Raw genomic sequence first — 20,911 nt, 5'->3', positions numbered from 1 at the left:
GCACCACCGCATACTTACAATGATCCACATAATATGACGTCTGATAATGCTTTGTTCAGAACGCTGTCTGTTAATATCTCTCTTGAACGGTTTAAATTGGATCATAAATTGATGGTTATGGTTATCTGACCCAAAGACATGCAATCGATTTGATTAAAAAGTATGTTTGTTTAAAACATCTGTACATCACCTAAATTGGCATTTTTATTGCACTAATATATTGTTGCCGTTGTTTTATGATTCAATTAATGGTTTAAAAGAAAAGATCTATATGATTTCGACACAAAAAATCCAGGTTGTGCATAACATCGTTCATTTGTATGAGCATTAGTAATTACGAATGATGAAACCAGTACTGTGGACCATTATTTGTATTCAAGTTGTTTTGGTTAACTGTGTAAGTAACAAACATTAATAACAAAATAATTTTTTATTTTTTCTTGCTGAAATAAATCTATATATACAATTATTTATATTTTATCGGTATAGGCCTGCATGAGGACATGGTGTTTAAAGTATGTATAAGCAAGCGCTCGTTTTTTTCGAAATGCTAATTTATGATCTAGCAAATTACAAACATTATAAAACTTAATTATGATAACTTATTAAAATCAAATGCGAACAATTAATCTTATTTTATTTGGACTTTATGATATACGTTTAAGAATATGAAATGTATTAACTTTACAGTTGAATTTCACGGCCGCAACAAAATGTGTTTCGTATGCTTGTCGCTTCGTATGCTTGTCGTATGCACTCTCACTCTCCAGTGATAAGTGAATTATTAATTGATGTATGTAATTTGAACATTTTTATAATTTATATCCAGCACGCATGTCTATAAAATGTTCATGTATTTGTATATGACGATAAGCTTGTTATGCTTAAGTCAAAATAAATATTCTGTTCTGTTCTGTTCTGCTTAATGTCCTGAAATTGCCTTTTTCAATCGGTACATGAGAAACAAAAATATGATTTCCTAGTAAGTAGTATTAAATCGATGTTAAATTGAATGTCTATAAAAATTAATTAAATTCTTCCATTTAATCCGTTATCAAGAGTTACTTAACCATTAAGAAATTCTTTACTTAAATGAAAATAAATTAAAAGCAATGCGTATTGTCTAGAACCGTATTCAGTATATAATTATCCCAATAACCTCTAATGTTGCATCAATTTATACTAAATATTTAGTATTTAAAAATATATACAAATTAAAGTCTAAGTATTATAGTTGAGTTGCTTCTGGGTTTCATGTATTGTATGAAGTGCAGTCATTCTCTTTGCAAAAAAATGTTTGTGCTGGTCTTTTGGTATTTAAATGTTAACAATTATGTACGCAGGTCTATTTTAGCAAATTAATTTTGAAATTTCATCCGTTTTAAACATAAATCATGATTTTCGTGAGAGATAAAGCCTTAAAATATTAGCACAATGAAATTTATTTTTACTTTTTATTACTTTTTATATCAAATTTGCGTCTGTCAAACAACGATAAATGCTGTGATATGATGTACTCGTATTTCATAAAGCAATCACTAACAGACCAAAACGGAACGACGACGCAACAATGCGGCAATCACACCTGCTCTTTTTGGTCGAAGTGCAATAACGACACGCATACAGGTGTGCTGGAGTGTGGAGCTTGCATGGAGGGATTCTTGGTAATGTATCATATACCCATAGAAACATCAATATACATGCATAATATAATATTAATTTACTTTGTTCAGTATACGTGTTATGTTCGTATTTAAACGTATGTTGTGCCTTCTAAGACATTATTTTCTATATGATAAAAAATACAAATAATCATGTTTGACAAACGGATCGTTTCAGGCCGAATGTACAAGGCATTTTAATTCCAGGAAGCCGATTTCTCATAAATAAATTCATTTTGTAATTTCCTTATTAAATATTATAAACAAACTAGATCTGGCTATTGGTTCAAATAGTCGAGTTCATGATTTTCTTTGTAAAAGACATCAACAAATGTGTGATAAGAATAATTTATAAAAACATTATTAATGTGGACATGGTTCAGAGATTTGATTTGTGTTGCAATCCCTTGAAATGCAAAGCAATGTTTATAATTTGATAATGTATGAACGTTTCGTTTTGAGAAATATGTTTCAGTTATAAGTTATAATGTATTGTCTTCTTGTGCATAAAATATTGTTACATTAAGCCTGTTGGCACTGACTGCATAGACAGAGACGAGTGTACATTTCTTGGACGTGATCCGTGTGCTCGATTTGGGACAGGTACCTGTGTCAACACAATCGGGGGATTCAAGTAAGTGCCAATACTCAGTTTAAATGTTTTTAGACAACACAATTATCTCAAAACACAAATATATGCTTAGTCTGAGATACGATAAATATTTAGATGGAAAGGTAAAATGTATTTTCATGTCATATTGTCAAAAATTGAAATATTTATAATAGCATGTAACTTTGCGGCATATTTATCTTTCAGCTGCCTCTGCCTAATGGGATGGATTGGCCCAAGGTGTCAACTTATGGACGAGAACGTAACAGCCTCTGACCGGACTTGCCTTCCTGGCTACGTTAACCAAGTACTCAACGACTCGTATGGTGAATGCAAAGATGTTAACGAATGCAGAAATAGGTTTGACATGTTTATAAACATATAGTGTTGATTTTTCTGTTGTATAGTACACACCGTTGTGTCGATTATATAAATTATAAAGATGAGATTGCGCTTAAAATAATGTATGTGGCATATCTTATTTTCACAGTAGCATCAGCACGTGTGGTCTCCATCAGCACTGCGTAAATATGGCAGGTAGCTATAGATGTGACTGTGACAGCGGGTGGCATGGTAGCAATTGCACAGAGGACACTGATGAATGTAACAACCCAAACACCTGTACTTCTCATCAACACTGTGTCAATAACCTTGGTAGTTTTCACTGTGATTGTAACAGCGGTTGGGAAGGATCTGATTGCAACGACGACACAAATGAATGCAATAGTGCGAATGTTTGTAACTCACATCAGCACTGTCTCAATACGGCTGGCAGTTATCATTGTGAATGTGACAATGGCTGGACGGGATCGGACTGTGCAACTGACATAGATGAATGTGGAAATACCAATAATTGTACCGGTCTCCAAATGAGGTGCGTGAACGACCATGGCAGTTATCATTGTGAATGCATTCCCGGCTGGGACGGAGAGAGTTGCATAGCCGACATAAATGAATGCGCAAATACCAGTATATGCGAACCACACCAACGCTGTATGAATACCATAGGAAGTTACAACTGCTACTGTGACATTGGCTGGACGGACGTCAACTGCACTGATATTGATGAATGTTTCAACGCCAGCATTTGTGGACTTCATCAAATATGTGTGAATACTGACGGTAGCTTTAGATGTGACTGCTGCACAGGCTGGGAGGGACTCAACTGCTCTGTTGATATTGATGAATGTACACATGCAAGCATATGTGGAGCTCATCAACATTGTTTGAATGCTGCTGGTAGCTATGTCTGCGATTGTGACCTAGGCTGGGAGGGCAGCGCTTGCGCCATTGACATAAATGAATGTACCAATACAAGTATGTGTGAACTGCATCAACACTGCATGAATACGGCCGGAAGCTTCAGATGTGAATGTGACCTAGGCTGGGAGGGGAGCGCTTGCACCATTGACATAAATGAATGTACCAATACAAGTATGTGTGGACTGCATCAACATTGCATGAATACGGCCGGAAGCTTCAGGTGTGACTGTGACCTAGGCTGGGACGGGAGCGCTTGCGCCATTGACATAAATGAATGTACCAATACAAGTATGTGTGGACTGCATCAACACTGCATGAATACGGTCGGAAGCTTCAGATGTGAATGTGACTTAGGCTGGGAGGGGAGCGCTTGCGCCAATGACATAAATGAATGTACCAATACAAGTATGTGTGGACTGCATCAACACTGCATGAATACGGCCGGAAGCTTTGGATGTGAATGTGACCTAGGCTGGGAGGGGAGCGCTTGCGTCATTGACATAAATGAATGTACCAATAAAAGTATGTGTGGACTGCATCAACACTGCATGAATACGGCCGGAAGCTTCAGATGTGACTGTGACCTAGGCTGGGAGGGGAGCGCTTGCACCATTGACATAAATGAATGTACCAATACAAGTATATGTGGACTGCATCAACACTGCATGAATACGGCCGGAAGCTTCAGATGTGACTGTGACATTGGCTGGGAGGGCGTCGACTGCAAAGATACTGATGAATGCATCAATGCCAGCACATGTGGGAATAATCAAAATTGCGTGAATACTGACGGAAGCTTCAGGTGTGACTGTGAAATAGGCTGGAAGGGTGTTAGCTGCTCTATTGACATTGATGAATGTACAAATAAGAATATTTGCGGACCACAACAACATTGCGTCAATACCGTCGGTAGCTTCAGATGCGACTGTGACATTGGATGGGAGGGAGGTAACTGCTCGATTGATATTGACGAATGTACAAATGCAAGTAACTGTGAAGAACACCAGCACTGTGTCAATAGTATCGGTACCTATATGTGCATAGAATATATCATGGATACATCGACAAGGTATACAAGTACAAACTACCAATATCAATCTTTAGTTACAGCATCAAATGGATTCAGACCCTCTTCTGTAGATAACGCAAAAAATCTCGACAGTGGCATTATGAAAATCGTACAGAGATCTGCAAATGTGAAGGGAAATTCAGGCGACCAGCAAGAAATTAAACTTGATGTTGTTCTTGGCTCAGTATTTGGAACCGTGGCCTTCATTTCCGGATTTGTAGTTGCATTGGTTGCATTTAGAAAATGCAGGTAAGAAACACATTCACTCTGTCCGTAGACAATTAGCACTGCTTATAAATAATCGCAATTTATTGGTTGTCTAATATTAATAGATTCATACTAACGCTGTATTGTATATTTTTCCTTTCCAAATCGTATTCCAGTGTGTTTTCAGCGCTTACGTGGTATAATGTCATAATATAGTAATATTAATAATGACCATCGTATACATTGGTCGTCGTTTACATGTTGTAGCAAGAAACACAAGGTGGAATCTAAGGAAGAAAACGCTAACCTGTGTATGGAAAGCAACGGCCTCCCAAGAGTATTTATCATTGACAAAGATGGACGTTTCAAAACAGCTTAATAAAAAGCGAACTTTACAATATGTTATTCTTATATAACGATAACAACATATTTATATATATGTGCAGCGCTTTATTACAAAGTTTCCATACCTACCACTTGTCTCTTTTACATGAATTATTATTGATTCTTACAAATGTTCCTCAACAAATGATGAAAAGTGTAAACAACTTGTTTATGTTGTATACATTATGATTAATGTCCCATAGGAAAATATAAATATTTTAATCCCGAAGCATCAATCGTATCATGTGCACTTATATTCCGTTATCGATAAAACAAAAACAAGTTTGTTTGACTGATAAATTATTTAACCAATCTATATCTTCAACAATGTTCAAACACAATTTTAAATATATCCTAGCAGTTGTGTTCACCTTCAAACTTTTGGAACTTAAATTAATGGATAAAGTTAAGAAAATATATTGTATGATCCGCGTTTCTAATCTGTGTTAGATACGTCTTGCTTCAGGTATTTACAATAAATTGAATCAATCACGCATTGTATTCTAAATTACAATTTAACTTAGTAGTAGTAGTAGTAGTAGTAGACGTAGTAGTAGTAGTAGAAGTAGTAGTAGTAGTAGTAGTAGCAGCAGTAGTAGTAGTAGTAGTAGTAGTAGTAGTAGTAGAAGTAGTAGTAGTAGTAGTAGTAGTAGTAGTAGTAGTAGTAGTAGTAGTAGTAGTAGTAGAAGTAGTAGAAGTAGTAGTAGTAGTAGTAGTAGTAGTAGTAGTAGTAGTAGTAATAGTAGTAGTAGTAGTAGTAGTAGTAGTAGTAGTAGTAGTAGTAGTAGTAGTAGTAGTAGTAGTAGTAGTAGTAGTAGTAGTAGTAGTAGTAGTAGTAGTAGTAGTAGTAGTAGTAGTAGTAGTAGTAGTAGTAGTAGTAGTAGTAGTAGTAGTAGTAGTAGTAGTAGTAGTAGTAGTAGTAGTAGTAGTAGTAGTAGTAGTTGTAGTAGTAGTAGGACTAGTAGTAATAGTCGTAGTAGGACTAGTAGTAATAGTAGTAGTAGAAGTAGTAGAAGCAGCAGCAGTAGTAGTAGTAGTAGTAGTAGTAGTAGTAGTAGTAGTAGTAGTTGTAGTAGTAGTAGTAGTAGTAGTAGTAGTAGTAGTAGTAGTAGTAGTAGTAGTAGTAGTAGTAGTAGTAGTAGTAGTAGTAGTAGTAGTAGTAGTAGTAGTAGTAGTAGTAGTAGTAGTAGTAGTAGTAGTAGTAGTAGTAGTAGTAGTAGTAGTAACAGCAGTAGTAGAAGTAGTAGTAGTAGTAGTAGTAGAAGTAGTAGAAGTAGTAGTAGTAGTAGTAGTAGTAGTAGTAGTAGTAGTAGTAGTAGTAGTAGTAGTAGTAGTAGTAGTAGTAGTAGTAGTAGTAGTAGTAGTAGTAGTAGTAGTAGTAGTAGTAGTAGTAGTAGTAGTAGTAGTAGTAGTAGTAGTAGTAGTAGTAGTAGTAGTAGTAGTAGTAGAAGTAGTTGTAGTAGTAGTAGTAGTAGTAGTAGTAGAAGTAGTTGTAGTAGTAGTAGGACTAGTAGTAATAGTAGTAGTAGGACTAGTAGTAATAGTAGTAGTAGAAGTAGTAGAAGCAGCAGCAGTAGTAGTAGTAGTAGTAGTAGTAGTAGTAGTAGTAGTAGTAGTAGTAGTAGTAGTAGTAGTAGTAGAAGTAGTAGTAGTAGTAGTAGTAGTAGTAGTAGTAGTAGTAGTAGTAGTAGTAGTAGTAGTAGTAGTAGAAGTAGTAGAAGTAGTAGTAGTAGTAGTAGTAGTAGTAGTAGTAGTAGTAGTAGTAGTAGTAGTAGTAGTAGTACTAGTAGTACTAGTAGTAGTAGTAGTAGTAGGAGTACTAGTAGTAGTAGTAGTAGTAGTAGTAGTAGTAGTAGTAGTAGTACAAGTAGTAGCACACACAAATATATCAGTATTAAAAATAATCAAGATTATCTTGTATAAAGTTTAAATTCAGCAAACAATTTGAAATTTCAGAAGTGTGAGTGTACAAGGTTGGTTTCGTGACCAATGTACACTTTAAACTAGCGATGCGAAACATAGCATGTCGGTATTGACGTTACCGAGATGTACAACCGACTTTGGCAAATGCAGAAAACGTGAGTTTTTTATATTCATTTGAGACGTTTCAGCCCTACAAATTCATAGGTATTATAAGGGATGTAATTATAAAACGAAATGCTTCTATCTCGATTACTCTTCATTGTCCGGCGAACGAACGTTACCATAAAACACTTTGTAATTATACATGCGAATGCATATATGTATGGTCTGGTAACGACTGCTTGGTAAAAGTACAGATAAGTGTAACTCATCAATCATGAAGGTCTGTGGGAATTATGTGGGTGATTTGCATCTTGATCACATAGAGAAAGATGCAGAGGCGTAAATCAACGCCAAATAGTCTGTTTGCAAATGCGGCGCGGTCATAACAATAGTAATCGTTTCTTAAGCTGTTTTCAGAATAATAACATTTTTTACTGGCTTTGGAATTTCAAAACCATTAAGTACGTTCCAAGTATACTGGCAATGGTTTATTTCGATTGTTAAAATTTCAATTGTTTACAAATGTACCTGTGTTTGTTGATCTATCGAAATGGTCTCATGTTTAAACATATATTATATGGCGTTGTTTGTTTCAGTGGTAGAAGACACACTAATGTTGCGCCGGTAACTCCAAAGAGAGTGAATCAAAATCAATATTACAGTTTTTCCTTTTTATACGATATGTATATGGAATATGCCGAAACAGACGTAGATGTAATAAGTAAAGAAACAGTCGTTATTATAACCAAATCAGTCTCCTTGATCTCTTTTCATACATATACAGAAGAGTATAAGAAACATTAATATTTACGCATTATTAAATTCTGGAATATACTAAACGATCAAACGGATTTTGTTCCGTACATAAACTGATGAGTACAGGGAATCGAAATATGTACTATTTATTATATAATGGTTAACATGTATATTCAATTAAGTCACATAACCAATAATTACCTCATGTTTTGCGTTTTATTTGATTTACTTATGGACCTGTCAAAAGTGTTACTTTCAAGTCTAAGACATTTCAAATTAGTATTATTGATTTATCACTAATCGAATTGCAAACGTGACACTTATGACTGTCTCTGAAACCTTATTGCTTGCTGATATATCATATCTTTATTTCCTCCTAAGCATCGATTTCGTAAATATTTAAACATTAAGCACAACCTCAATAGTAAATCAAAAGTCAAAGGAAGTGATAAAAATCTTGGTAGGTTCCGGGTCAAGGTATTAACATTTCTGTATTTATTAAAGCATCACTTTAACTTCATGTTAATAAATGTTTTACCATATAACCAAAGTTATCAGTCATCCATTGCAACATTCCGAATAAAAAATGGCGATATCAATTTATGTTTATTTAATCTTTAGCATCATCGATATAGTTAACACGGTAAGTAAAATTTGAACGTTCGTATTAAACTTTTATTTGAAAGTGTTATCCTTATATATTTTATAAAATATAAGCGACTTTATAGTTCACGAAACATTTGTAAATTATTATAGTATGCTCAACAGTTTTTTGTAAACAAGATTTGTTTATTATTTGTAATTCTCATCCAAAAGTGTACATTGGCAATGCAACAGATTCCCTGTGTAGGTACCAGTATCCAGATATTCCATGTGGAAACCTGACTTGCTACGGACTCTTTACAGCCGAATGCGACTTGAACAATTCTCGCCGCCCATGCAGATGCGTGGTTGGATTTATGGTATATATCTTGTTAATTAACGTAATATATAAATACGACGACTAGCTTGACAAGCACTTTCGTTAGGAAACTTGCATTTAAAAATCAGTACTTTATTATGCTCAAATCAGTTTTACAATGCTTTGCGAGTGTTAGTTAAAAGTTTCTTTTACAATCATTTAATATCTACATATGGTGCAATAATGTTCATCGCGTTTTAATTGTTTATAGAACACACGTGTACAGAAGACGAAAACGAATGCACGCAAGGTATATGTATTATTTTAGTTTAAAAAAACTTTTAAGTGTTATTCCATGGGCATTAACACGCATATTTGTACTGTATAATATAGTAAAAATGAAATGAAAATTTAACAATAACTCAATATTAATGAGTGCTTCCGACGTCATTTCGAAGAGTTTTGAGGTATTGACATCAACGAAACGCACGCGTGTATGTTTTCGCACAAAGTAGGCGGAGAAGATATAAGGGTAGTTGTATTAAAAAGACGAACGAGTATCAATTTATAGTATAATTGAAATAAATGAAGCTAAGTTTTTATTCTGTGGGTTAATATCTAGCGGTCGTTTGATCCGATGACTGTTATCAACCACTCGGGCCCTCGCACTTGTGCTGTAATTCCTATACATCGGGACTTCAGAACGTTGGTGTTTACCTCTGTCAATGACCAACACTTTGCTTATATATGTTTTATAAAATATTCCATAAGGCAACAGAAGTGAAAAACCTGATGAAATTAATCAAATTTTTGTATTTGTTTAATGTTTCATATAAAGTCCATATTGTATTTGTCGATAAGGAAAAAAACTTATATTCTCACCAAAACATCAGGAAAAATATGCCAGGCACACTATTTATGAAAGTTAAATATAATATACAGAGTCAATCATATGATTCTAGTTTCATTTGCTTAGGGTTGGTCGACTAAACCTGAGGCGGCTAATATCTATATCATTCGGACAAAACTTAATTCTGGGCTTTTGCGACACGGCGTTAACGTTTGTGTTTTTTTTATTTCTGTTCGTATTTGGCAGATCACACGTTAACAAAGGCGCAGTAAGGCAATGGTTAGTTGCCTCCATAGTGCGCTGTTATCGGGGAGGGGGGGAGGGGGGGGGTACTTATAACGACACTTAAAAAAGAGCTGCGGTAAGACATCGCCGCGAATTTTGGACGACATCGCAAAGATATTCATGTAAAGTAATTAAGATAATTAATCAGGTATTCCGCCGCTACACAGCGCGATGGTTCGATCACTGTGGTCGAGCGCACACTGTTTTATATCATGGGGCATTGTGTTAACCCATGTTTATGAAACGACAATCACCTTGTGCGCAGCATTGGCTTCGTGATTACGGTGTCACAGCGGTAATTGTAAATCGCCTGCTACTGTACTTGAGGTTTGAAAATTATATATTCATGTTTATTTATTTCAGTTGTAACTGTCTAAGAGGTTGGACTGGAGACCATTGTCAATTTGAGACCGGAGCACCACAGGAATGTATGCCTGGTTGGACTCTACCGAGATGTACGCATAATCTGGACGAATGTCTTAATATGTGAGTCAATTACATTATTTATTATACCAAACTCTACCGAGTATTTTATTTGGTATATTGTCATCTACAACTCATGGTTTTAGTCACAAACAATTACTTTTATTCTTTTCTCCCTTTTTTTATTTTGATGAATTATAAGTTCGATGTGAGACTCGTTAAGCTTCTAAACACCAATAGTTTGAATATACCGTTCCAGGCTATTCGATTGGTTACCTGGTTAACGATTAAATACATGGTGATGGTAACTTAAATATGTACCCCGTTAAGGAGTTTCTATATTTTTTTCATCTATGTACGTAATCAGACTTAACTGCATACAAACGCATAATACAAGAAATGTAATCCTTCGGTATATTGACTCCTCAATGTTATTCTGTGCAAACAATCAATAACCCAAAGCTGTTATTTCGTTGCTGTAGGTCACTGTATACATGTGCGGAAAATCAACATTGTCGTAATACACGTAGAAACTATAAATGTGAGTGTAATGCTTGTTGGACAGGAATTGGATGTCTGGAGGACATAGATGAATGCGAATCTGACATTTGCAAAAACAATGGAACTTGTGTCAATACTCGTGGATCGTTTATCTATCAATGCCAAAACGGATGGCGGGGACATGATTGTGCAGTTGATGTAGACGAATGCATGACTTCCAACTGCAAGAACAACGGGTCGCGTACAAATACGAATGGATCGTTTGGCTGTCAATGTCAACATGGTTGGAATGGTTTTAATTGTGCGGATGATGTAAACGAATGCTCTGCAAGTCCCTGTAATAGCAACGACACGTGTATAAATACAAATGGTTCGTTCCGCTGCCAGCTTTATGAATTATTTTACACCGGGACGAAATTGTTGTTGATTAGCTTGACAAATTAAATATGACGGATAAAGATGTTGGTGTTGTTCCTGCTGATGAACATATATACAATCAAACAAATGCGACCTCAGGGTCGCCAGCAAATAAAGACAAAACATTGTTTAAAGAAAACATCGGCATTGCAATGATCAGTGCAGGGTCTGCCTTTGGAACCATAATGTTAGAATTAGAATCGCATATATCACCCTAAAGTCAAGACGGTTGGTTTTATGAAATCTAGTTGAATAGCCTATCGTGTAAATGTTAATTACAACTATGCGGGTTTGTTATTTTTATTTCGACTTTAGTTTGTCTTTACGCCATTAGAATAGAGTTAAAAATCATCGTGCTACATTTTTATTTAATAGGTATAAATGTGTTTATCATTGATTTCAGAGTCGCTCCGACAGACGCCTGAGGATATCTTAGACGAACAAAGTATTACAACCATTTTCATCATATAGATTGCTATTTAGTTTTGAACTTTTTATTTTGCTGAGTTTGATAGTTATTGTATAGTAGTTCAATACTCTAGTACGTCAGTGCAAATACGGTATTAACACTTTATTAATCGTTTACATTATTTATGTTCTACATCGTATGCCACATTAAAAAGTAATGTATGTAAACTCAAACTACATCAGCGTTCAACATGACATATATACAATGTTATATATTATTGCATTGTGTATTTAGAAATACGGGTGTAATATCCAGCCATCTAAGAGTATATTTTAAAACACATACTTGTTTTGTTTGAAGATCTTTGTCTGAAACAAAACTGACTTAGAAATCACAATCAACGATTCGATATTAAGAGCGCATGTTTTAGACAAATACTATTGAAAAGATATCTGCTATCTAAACTCATTCCCAGACATTAGGTGTGATTTAATTAGAGGTAATCGCTTTAGAAAAAGTATGCATTGATGATATAGAGCTCTATCAGTTGGGTATTCCTTTCAAAATGTCAAGTATTTTTACTTTATGTAAACAGTTAGGATATCTCGCGAGTGTGTGGTGCTAAGTATGACCCGCAATCACCTACCGATATTACGGAGATTTTACAAACATAATACCTGAAACACTCTACGTTCATAGACGGCACACTGTCAATATTTATGTAATATTCAGTTTTGTCTCTCAACAAAGCCGACAGAACAAATAATTATTGTATGTATTGATAAATATGTTAAAGAATGTATGACGATCATAGCAACACATCTTTCCGTGTCAGAACATAAGCAATAAGTTAACAGTATTTTCAGACCGCAAATAATAGGAATTAACCTGCTTGTGCGATATCTTATCGGGATATACGGTAAACCCTTGTATAACATTCTTCAATCGATAGTTAAGTGGGAGGATTTAGTCTCACCACTGAACAAATATACAGAAGTAAACTTCCTTTTGTGTTGTTTGCATATGTCATAGTCACGAAACCGGGTCAATGGAATACCACATATGTTGGAAGCTGTTCAATTTATATTTTTTGCATTTCATGCCTTTCGGAAATTTATTTACAAAGTGTAATTTTATTACATTATCAGATAATTAAGTGTCACATATGATACACTTAATTCCTAGGACTTTTTAAAATAGGTATGCTAATTTTCAACTTCTAAACCAAGCAGACATTATTGCATATTAGGTAAAATAAGGATTTAAAAAACTCTGTTGGTCTATAGATATACAACGTTTATAGTAGAAAATCAACTCTAAACTTAAAATGATCATCGCCTTAGAATGGTTAATGCACATATTAAGAGTTTAAACTGATTTGAAGGCAAGCAAACATGCGCCCCAGAATCAATCACCAATCAACGCGCGTCTACAACAATCTCAAATAAATGTTCTCATATAGATAGAAAATGGAAACCATAATTCCTACACGCGATTCGAAATTAGATTTCATATCAAATAGTTTTAGTGGACCAGTGCTTAAAGGAACCAATTAGAAATAATATAAACGTACTAGGTACAAGATGCAAAGACACCAGTACTCACTAAATAACAAATATTTGCCGATCAAGTTAGCGATGTATATACGGAAAAGCCAAACCAAATATATAAACAATAGAACATGGGAAATAATTTCGTTTGATTTGTACGGTTGACCGTTTCACGCATTTAATATAAATTAATTGGAATGTGACCAACGGAAATTCTAAATGTGTTTTTTCCACAATCAGAAATCCACGAGTTTACGTTTCCACGAAAATCCACTTCTTGTTGGCGACCAATATAAATGATTTTACAGTATTTTTCATCCACATAAAAATAGCTCTTCTGCGAACAGCATGTGAAGACGGAAATCCGAAATCATTGATGATATGTACGGGGATTATCTTCACTTACAAAAGACTTTATCACAAACCAAATAGAGCTTTTTTATCCAGTTTATTTCTTCATACAGAAAATGAAAACATGAATTGCAAAGCGTGACGCTCGGATACTCAATATGAAGCTCAAATCAATAATAATTATCAGAACACTCACAATATGTGAGTTAATATAAAAACATTAATATGCTTATTATAGCAATTAAAGACATGAATACTTTTGAATAACATAAAAACGAATGGTCCATATAAATAACATTTGTGTCACATTTAAATACATTCAACGACTTTCACAATGCCACAAGTTTATGGTATTTAAGCAACGAAGAACAGTGATTTCATACGACCAATTTTAGAAACCAGTCTTATTTTGTGGGGAAAAAAGATCATTTAATAGTCCTACTGAATATGTTAATATAACACAATTTGATTGTTTTCCTTTCTGTTCATTTCACAGTTTTTATTCCATATAGTGTATTTGAAACTCCTGAAAGTTTTGAAATTTTGACAGTTTGACAGTAATGCAGATAGCATGAGGTGGAGACTAAAATACCCGATCACATATACTAGAACCATAATTCATTATTTGAACATTTGTGTTTTAAACACCCTACGATTGCATAAAAGCATTTAATATAACTATAACTTGCAACTCAATTTAATTACTAATAACTGTACTTTTCATGTGATGGAAACGTTTAACAAAAAGATACTCTACGTGATAAAAAGTACCAAGTTCGAATGTAAATGAGATGTATTGCTTGCTAAATAATTTTTAAGATGTCTATTTTACATAAGAAATGAAACTATTTTTGTTTAAGCCCTGAAGGCGCTGCAAAATGTTATTTTAGCTTAACATTGAGAATACTAGCTTTTTGAACATTTTAGAAATAAATTTTTGTATCCATAAAAGTTATATATATTGTTTAAATATATACAAGGTATTATGCCGACGATAATTACGAATTTAATTATTTACAATTTTAAATCAAAATCTATATTGTAGCATACAAAAATATCGAATATTAAAACACATGTCTAAAAAATGATAGTTATATTACTTATTTATTAAACTACTCGACGCGTAATGGTACGGATCTGTACGTTGAAAATGTTTGCATTTTACATTTGATTCACCAATATAAGTTCACAATGCCTTGAACATTTTACTTTCGATTGATCATTTTCATGTACACTTTAATTGGCTTCCTTTTGAAACAGCCACTGTGGCAAAAATAAGTTTCTGCACCACGGCAAATTGCAAAGCGGGCAAAGAGAATATTTTCAAAAACCCGAAAGTTTAAAAAGTGTAATTTTAGATTAAAGTTTCACTTGTAGTGCCCACGATTATAACATAAATGAGTCGCCGATTGCAAATTAGCTCCGCTATAAGGCTCGGTACATAATGCTCCGTGTTTTGTTGATATGTAAAAGTGAAATAAGACAAAGAGTGGAACACTAAAGGTCGCCATCTTTCTTAAAAGACTCACTTTAATACGATGTTCACTTTCATATCAGGATATCACAAAAAATGCATTGCAATAAAATGAGTGAGTAAATTAAGCTGTCGAACGCTAGTATTTATGGCATTGGTCGGTGTTTAGTGTACATGTGTATTAATGTCGGTATACTTTTGTATAGCACAGTTTTATTTAATTGTTAATAGGTAATAGGTAAGTTTCTATTAAATCATTAAACGTTGAATTATTAATTAATTTTTCGCGAATGTAATAGATTCATTCGGATCTTCCATCTGGTATTCCCAATACATTTAATTATAGATTAAGATGGTCAAACATCAGCAAATGAAGATTCATTGAAACATCTTTTAAAGAAATCATCCTTAAGCTAACTAATTTTAGTCTTAGAAGTTAAATAACCATCCTCGCTCAGTATGAAACAATTGTCAGATGCAAAGCTGAATATCTTTCGGGGTTCTACTTCGTTTTAGGATTAACAAAATGATCAATCGAATAACTTATCACTTATACAAATCGGCGTAAGCAAACACAAATTAAAATTGTATTACTTAAAAACAAACATACATTATTTATTTAGCACGGTGATACAATTCGAAGATCAATGTCGAAATTGTCGTTTAGAAAAAAAAGTTAACACAGTTCTAAAAATATAAATGAATGTATTTGTAATTTTCCAATTTTAATGTATGCAATTACGAGTCAAGTAAGCTTTATTATAATATTCAAAACATGTTAATACTGTATATGTATCAATGAAATATATAGCATATATATTTAAGTGCAGTTAAATTAGATGGTTTGCATGTGTTTGGGATTTGTTTGCTCAAATTTCAAACGTGGACAAACCGGGCCGAGCACGTTCATCAAATACAAATATGTCTTATCACGAGTGTGTACTGATCGTGTCTTTTACCTTTTTAAAAGCTGTTGTGTAATACTGAATACATACAAATTGAACTTGAAAATAATATATTGAAGAAATCGCAGAAGATTTTTATCAAAACAAAGCCTACGGTTGTGTAGTGTGACTTTGAATTATATGGAATGTTATCCTGTATAAGCCAACAGCGATCACCGTTCATATTAATCTGTAACATTAGACTGGTATTGGTTGCAATATAACACAATTGGAAACATCGGATGTTATGAAACGATTGCAGTTCTTTATGTTCTTCATGTTAAGCCTATAAAAGCAGATGACTCTTTTGCCAGGCCATGAATTCTTAGTTTGAATTTTAATGCAAGTTGCTTTGTTGTTTGAAAAAGAAGTAATGCAACTACAAACAAGTATAGTGTATGCAATATATGTAATTGTGTTTATGTATGGCACAATTAACAGCACATCAACGGTAAGTAAGTAAATTTATGTGAATGTAGTAACATTTATGAATGATATATTTGATGTTAAAAAATATGTACATACAATAGACGCTTTTATCAAATGTATGAAACTGTGAAAAAATAATTAGTGCTACTTAACAATTTGTCTAATAGTACGTATTTAGCAGTATAAGGGAATTTCGTTCTTAATTTCAGTTTAGCATGAGCTCATTTTTACAGATCTCATGTGATTTGTTGATTATCTGACAATAGATTGTTCTTTTTACTATATACATGTCATATATACAGGTCATTGATAACATTCTGCAAATCTAGAATTAGTTAATCAGAGGGGTTTTATTAGCAATTTAGCAAGGACATAAAATGAAACGAATTCCAGCTTTAACACATTGCCACAATTTGGAATTTATTAAACTGACAAGAGAGGATTGTCTTAAAATAAAGAAACACAAAACCAACAGAAATAAATGTAATAAACAGTACTTACAAACAACAAATATATTTTTCGCCAATACAGGACATATATAATTTAAACTACAATAACATAAACTACAACGATCCCGACATCACCTGTGGCAATCTGACCTGTTACGGACCATTCACCAATGCCTGCAACACAACTCTAGACCAACCTTGCGAATGCTTATTGGAATTTGAGGTAAATACAAATGATAACACGATGTCACTATTACTGCTACATATTGTAATATTAAACAAAACAAAAAAGTATTCCCAAAAAAATAAAGTTATTCTGAATTCAACAATTCTCTGCATATGACTTTATAAATAACCGCTCTGAAGGTTTCTTATAATACAATAGCATTCACAGTGTTGATAATAATTATTGCTTATTTTTCTACCGTATTGGATGTTTATACTACTGATATGTATTGGCGATGTTAACGGCATTCCTCCATAGGTATTGTTATTATTTAAAATGGAGTTTCCAAAACGATAAATTGTTTCTTAGTTGTTAAGTTAACTCGATTGAATGTGTACACGAAACATACGCTCATCGCAAATTATGTAATCAAGCAGTAATTAAGCTTACTTTTTTTATTTCAAGGGAGAATCTTGCCAGTTTGATTTTAACGAATGCGGTCCCGGGCATCGACCATGTGGCACAACAGGGCTATGTGTCAATACAATCCGAAGTTTTACGTAATTTCTTTGCAGATGCGTACAATATGTTCAGATTAAGTAAAAAAAAACACACAATTCAAGCTTAGAGTTGTGGATACCAGACTTCTGACACGAAACTATATGAAAACAAAATTATTCAATATTATTTGGAAAAGGTAAAAAAACTCATTACTTAAGGAAAGACTGCTTTTCAAAACCAATTAAATTGGGTTGGATAGGTGTTATATGTTGTATATGTTACGTAAAAATATATATTAATAAACAAAATCTTTAAAAAAATATATCGATATCGAATTGATATAAAAACTTTCTCTCGGTTTTCCTTTAAAAATAGTTTGTGTATATTAAACATGCCAATAATCGTCGCTAAAATATAAACACATGTTTAACATGTTATTAATTACATTATCAGAAATAAATAACTTATAATTTAAGATTTGAAAATGTAATCGCACAGATTCGCATATACTCAAATTGTGGATTCCTAAGTAAATATGATTCTCACTTTTCGTAGTTGCAGAGTTACATCACTATCAATAGACTGTCATCAATATTCTGTGATAAATCGATTGATACAATACGGCCAATCGATGAAACATAAGCATTTATATTGTCTTTGTGTTTGAAAACAACTTATTCTAAACAATTATACGTTCTATTACTTCACCGGAGATTATTATTGAAAATGCATTCTGCTTAGTAGTAAATTGTTTAAGGTGCATTTGTCTGAATGGCTGGACGGGAGACCGCTGTCGATACAGAAACGGTGATCCTAAAGAATGCATTCCAGGATGGACGGGGCCATTATGTCGCGATGATATAAACGAATGTGAAAGCTCGTACGTGCATATTAAGATATAGATAAGAATATTTTCAAGACAAAACATGTATTAAATTAACGTGTTGATGTACGGAAAATTCGTCTTAAACATAATTCATTTTGAATGGGGTTCATAAATCTTCTGTTGACAGAAATTTAATTAAACGATGATGTTGTATGTTTGATACACCATTTGTTCAAGAACGAAAACATATTGATTTAAGATCATTACTATTTTGTTTCGAATTCAGGCGTTGCTCGTTGAGGGCTCATATACATCCAAAACAGTACATTAGCTCAAAAGTGTTTTCCTTCTAAATTACAAACACTTTTACTATTCAAAAACCATTAGTATCAAGAACTAGATGTTTGATTCTAATGCGTAATTTAAATAGTAAAAGCAATAATGTAAACAACGCACAAATATTATTATTTTCTTTTAAAACCTAGTATACGTTTTCTTACAAAAGTAAAAGATATTAATGTTGCTTGGTTTAACTACTTTTCCAACTCAATCTTGTTTAAGACAACTCTTTTGTCAGTTTTAAGAAATACAACACTATTCTTTTAGCTATCACAAACACTTCAAACACATAATTAGATTGTTGTTATGATAGTTACATGAAAGCCGTAATAAGGTCACAAAGGATAAACCAAATACCATACATTTCAGACATTTCAGATTACGGAAAAGTATTGCACACATAATATCGTTCGTCAATCAATATTTTACATATATTGTGTTCGATGTACAAAACTATAACACCTAAATAATTATTCAATAGTGCAAAACTATACAATTCGTGAAAATTATATAATTTCGCTACAGGTATATGTTTAAATGTGAAAATCATCAACTTTGCGTCAATAATCGAGGCAGTTATTCATGCGGGTGTAACTACGGATGGACAGGAGACCACTGCGAAACGTACATCGATGAATGCATCCCTGCATTTAAAACGTGTCAAAACGGAGCCGCATGCCAAAATCAACCAGGATTATACGAATGCATTTGCCCCCCTGAGTGGACAGGTAAAAATTGCTCGCAGAAAAACTATTGTAATTTGAACCCATGTAGGCATAATGAGAGATGCTTGAACGGACAAACTAGCAGAAATTGCACGTGCCTTGATGGATGGAAAGGCGAAAACTGCACAGATGATATAGATGAATGTTTGCAATCACCGTGCATAAACAATGGCAACTGCACCAACATGAACGGGACGTTTGTATGTGCTTGCTCAGAGGACCGGGAGGGTCACGAGTGTGAGATAGTTGTACATAAGCGAGCCCGGACGTTTTCAAAGAGTACGTAATAGTATGTATTGAGACATTTAATATCAGTCATTATTACTTGCATCAATCCGAAATTGTAATAATCATTTTGTGTTAAATACATCAGAAGAGAGAGTCTAACAAATGGCATATATTGTTTTGCAGATTGGTTTAAAAACGGTGAAAACATGTGGATCATCGTTAGTTCCGTGGCTGGGCTCATTATTGTCATTGTAACCGGATTATGCTTCTGCAATAAATGTGGTAATTAGAACAAGTATGCCTTACATTAAATATGCGCTTTGTATGTACTTTCAGAAGATGCAAGTCCATATGTATTATGTATTATTATATTATTCCCTGTTCCCGTTGTAATGCGAAAGTTGCTAGAATTTGTATGTATTGCGTTAATGATTGAAGTCAACGCAATAACACATAACAATAGTCCACTAGTCAGAGTAGTTAGTTAAAACCTCATTGCGTATTATACAACTACTTCAGGGTACAACAAAATCCGAAGCGAATCATCGGCTACTGACTAGGGACGAATCAAGGCTGCTATATACACATATTGTTAAAAAGAATCGCTTCAAATTATCGAATCCATTTCGACGTATCTGCAATTGCAGTGGAAATTTAATTAATGTTTTAGAAGCCATGAATATTATTAACACTTTGGCAATATTTATTTAATTAACTTTGTATTTTAGTCTTTACACAGTGCAAAGATTAGTTATTATATTGCAGTTGTTAATAAATATTTAAAATAACATTTGTATTTATTATAACCTTTTAAAACTTACACGAAAAGAAAAAAAACCATTGTCACAAACATTACACCAGCTGTCAGACACATGTTAATACAAGATCGTGTACGAACTGTTAGATAGAGGATTACATGTTTACATAATAACATGTTTACAATATTATGATATGGGCAATTCGGGTTTTATAATGTATTAATCAAGGATATTTTATAAACATAATCGGCAGTTTTCGAAAGGCTTTATTTTACTACATCTGTGACAACTAAGAATGATATGGGTACTTTATACTGATTCTATTACTACAAGTATAAAAAAAGTATCGCCTGTTACTCGTTTATTTTCGTCCATCATTCGAGATTGTATGTAAGCAAATAGAGGAAAAA

The 20,911-nt window shown here is 33.5% G+C and overlaps 2 protein-coding genes across 7 annotated transcripts; both read left to right on the top strand.

Moving 5' to 3' along the window:
• The first annotated feature begins 292 nt into the window (after window positions 1-292).
• Window positions 293-5,283, top strand: LOC127871112 (fibrillin-1-like). 5 transcript variants are annotated; one of them, XM_052413822.1, is made up of 7 exons: window positions 293-397; window positions 1,533-1,664; window positions 2,189-2,295; window positions 2,479-2,631; window positions 2,762-3,754; window positions 4,223-4,852; window positions 5,078-5,283. In XM_052413822.1, the coding sequence occupies exons 1-7, from the start codon at window positions 341-343 to the stop codon at window positions 5,187-5,189; spliced, it is 2,184 nt and encodes a 727-aa protein (XP_052269782.1). In that variant the 5' UTR covers window positions 293-340; the 3' UTR covers window positions 5,190-5,283. The 5 variants fall into 5 exon arrangements, with proteins under 5 accessions (XP_052269782.1, XP_052269781.1, XP_052269779.1 ...); XM_052413821.1 differs by having other exon boundaries at window positions 4,106-4,852; XM_052413819.1 differs by having other exon boundaries at window positions 2,762-4,118; window positions 4,236-4,852.
• Window positions 5,284-16,217: 10,934 nt separating this feature from the next.
• Window positions 16,218-20,479, top strand: LOC127871120 (delta and Notch-like epidermal growth factor-related receptor). Of its 2 annotated transcripts, none has more exons than XM_052413837.1 (7): window positions 16,218-16,531; window positions 17,041-17,181; window positions 17,590-17,684; window positions 18,383-18,505; window positions 19,367-19,794; window positions 19,927-20,025; window positions 20,263-20,479. In XM_052413837.1, the coding sequence occupies exons 1-7, from the start codon at window positions 16,421-16,423 to the stop codon at window positions 20,301-20,303; spliced, it is 1,038 nt and encodes a 345-aa protein (XP_052269797.1). In that variant the 5' UTR covers window positions 16,218-16,420; the 3' UTR covers window positions 20,304-20,479. The 2 variants fall into 2 exon arrangements, with proteins under 2 accessions (XP_052269797.1, XP_052269796.1); XM_052413836.1 differs by having other exon boundaries at window positions 19,316-19,794.
• The last annotated feature ends 432 nt before the right edge of the window (window positions 20,480-20,911 follow it).

The sequence above is a fragment of the Dreissena polymorpha genome, chromosome 3, assembly GCF_020536995.1.
Source record: "Dreissena polymorpha isolate Duluth1 chromosome 3, UMN_Dpol_1.0, whole genome shotgun sequence".
Taxonomy (NCBI): Eukaryota; Metazoa; Mollusca; class Bivalvia; order Myida; family Dreissenidae; genus Dreissena; species Dreissena polymorpha.
The sequence above is the reverse complement of the archived record's forward strand: the minus strand, read 5'-3'. Positions and strand labels throughout refer to the sequence as shown.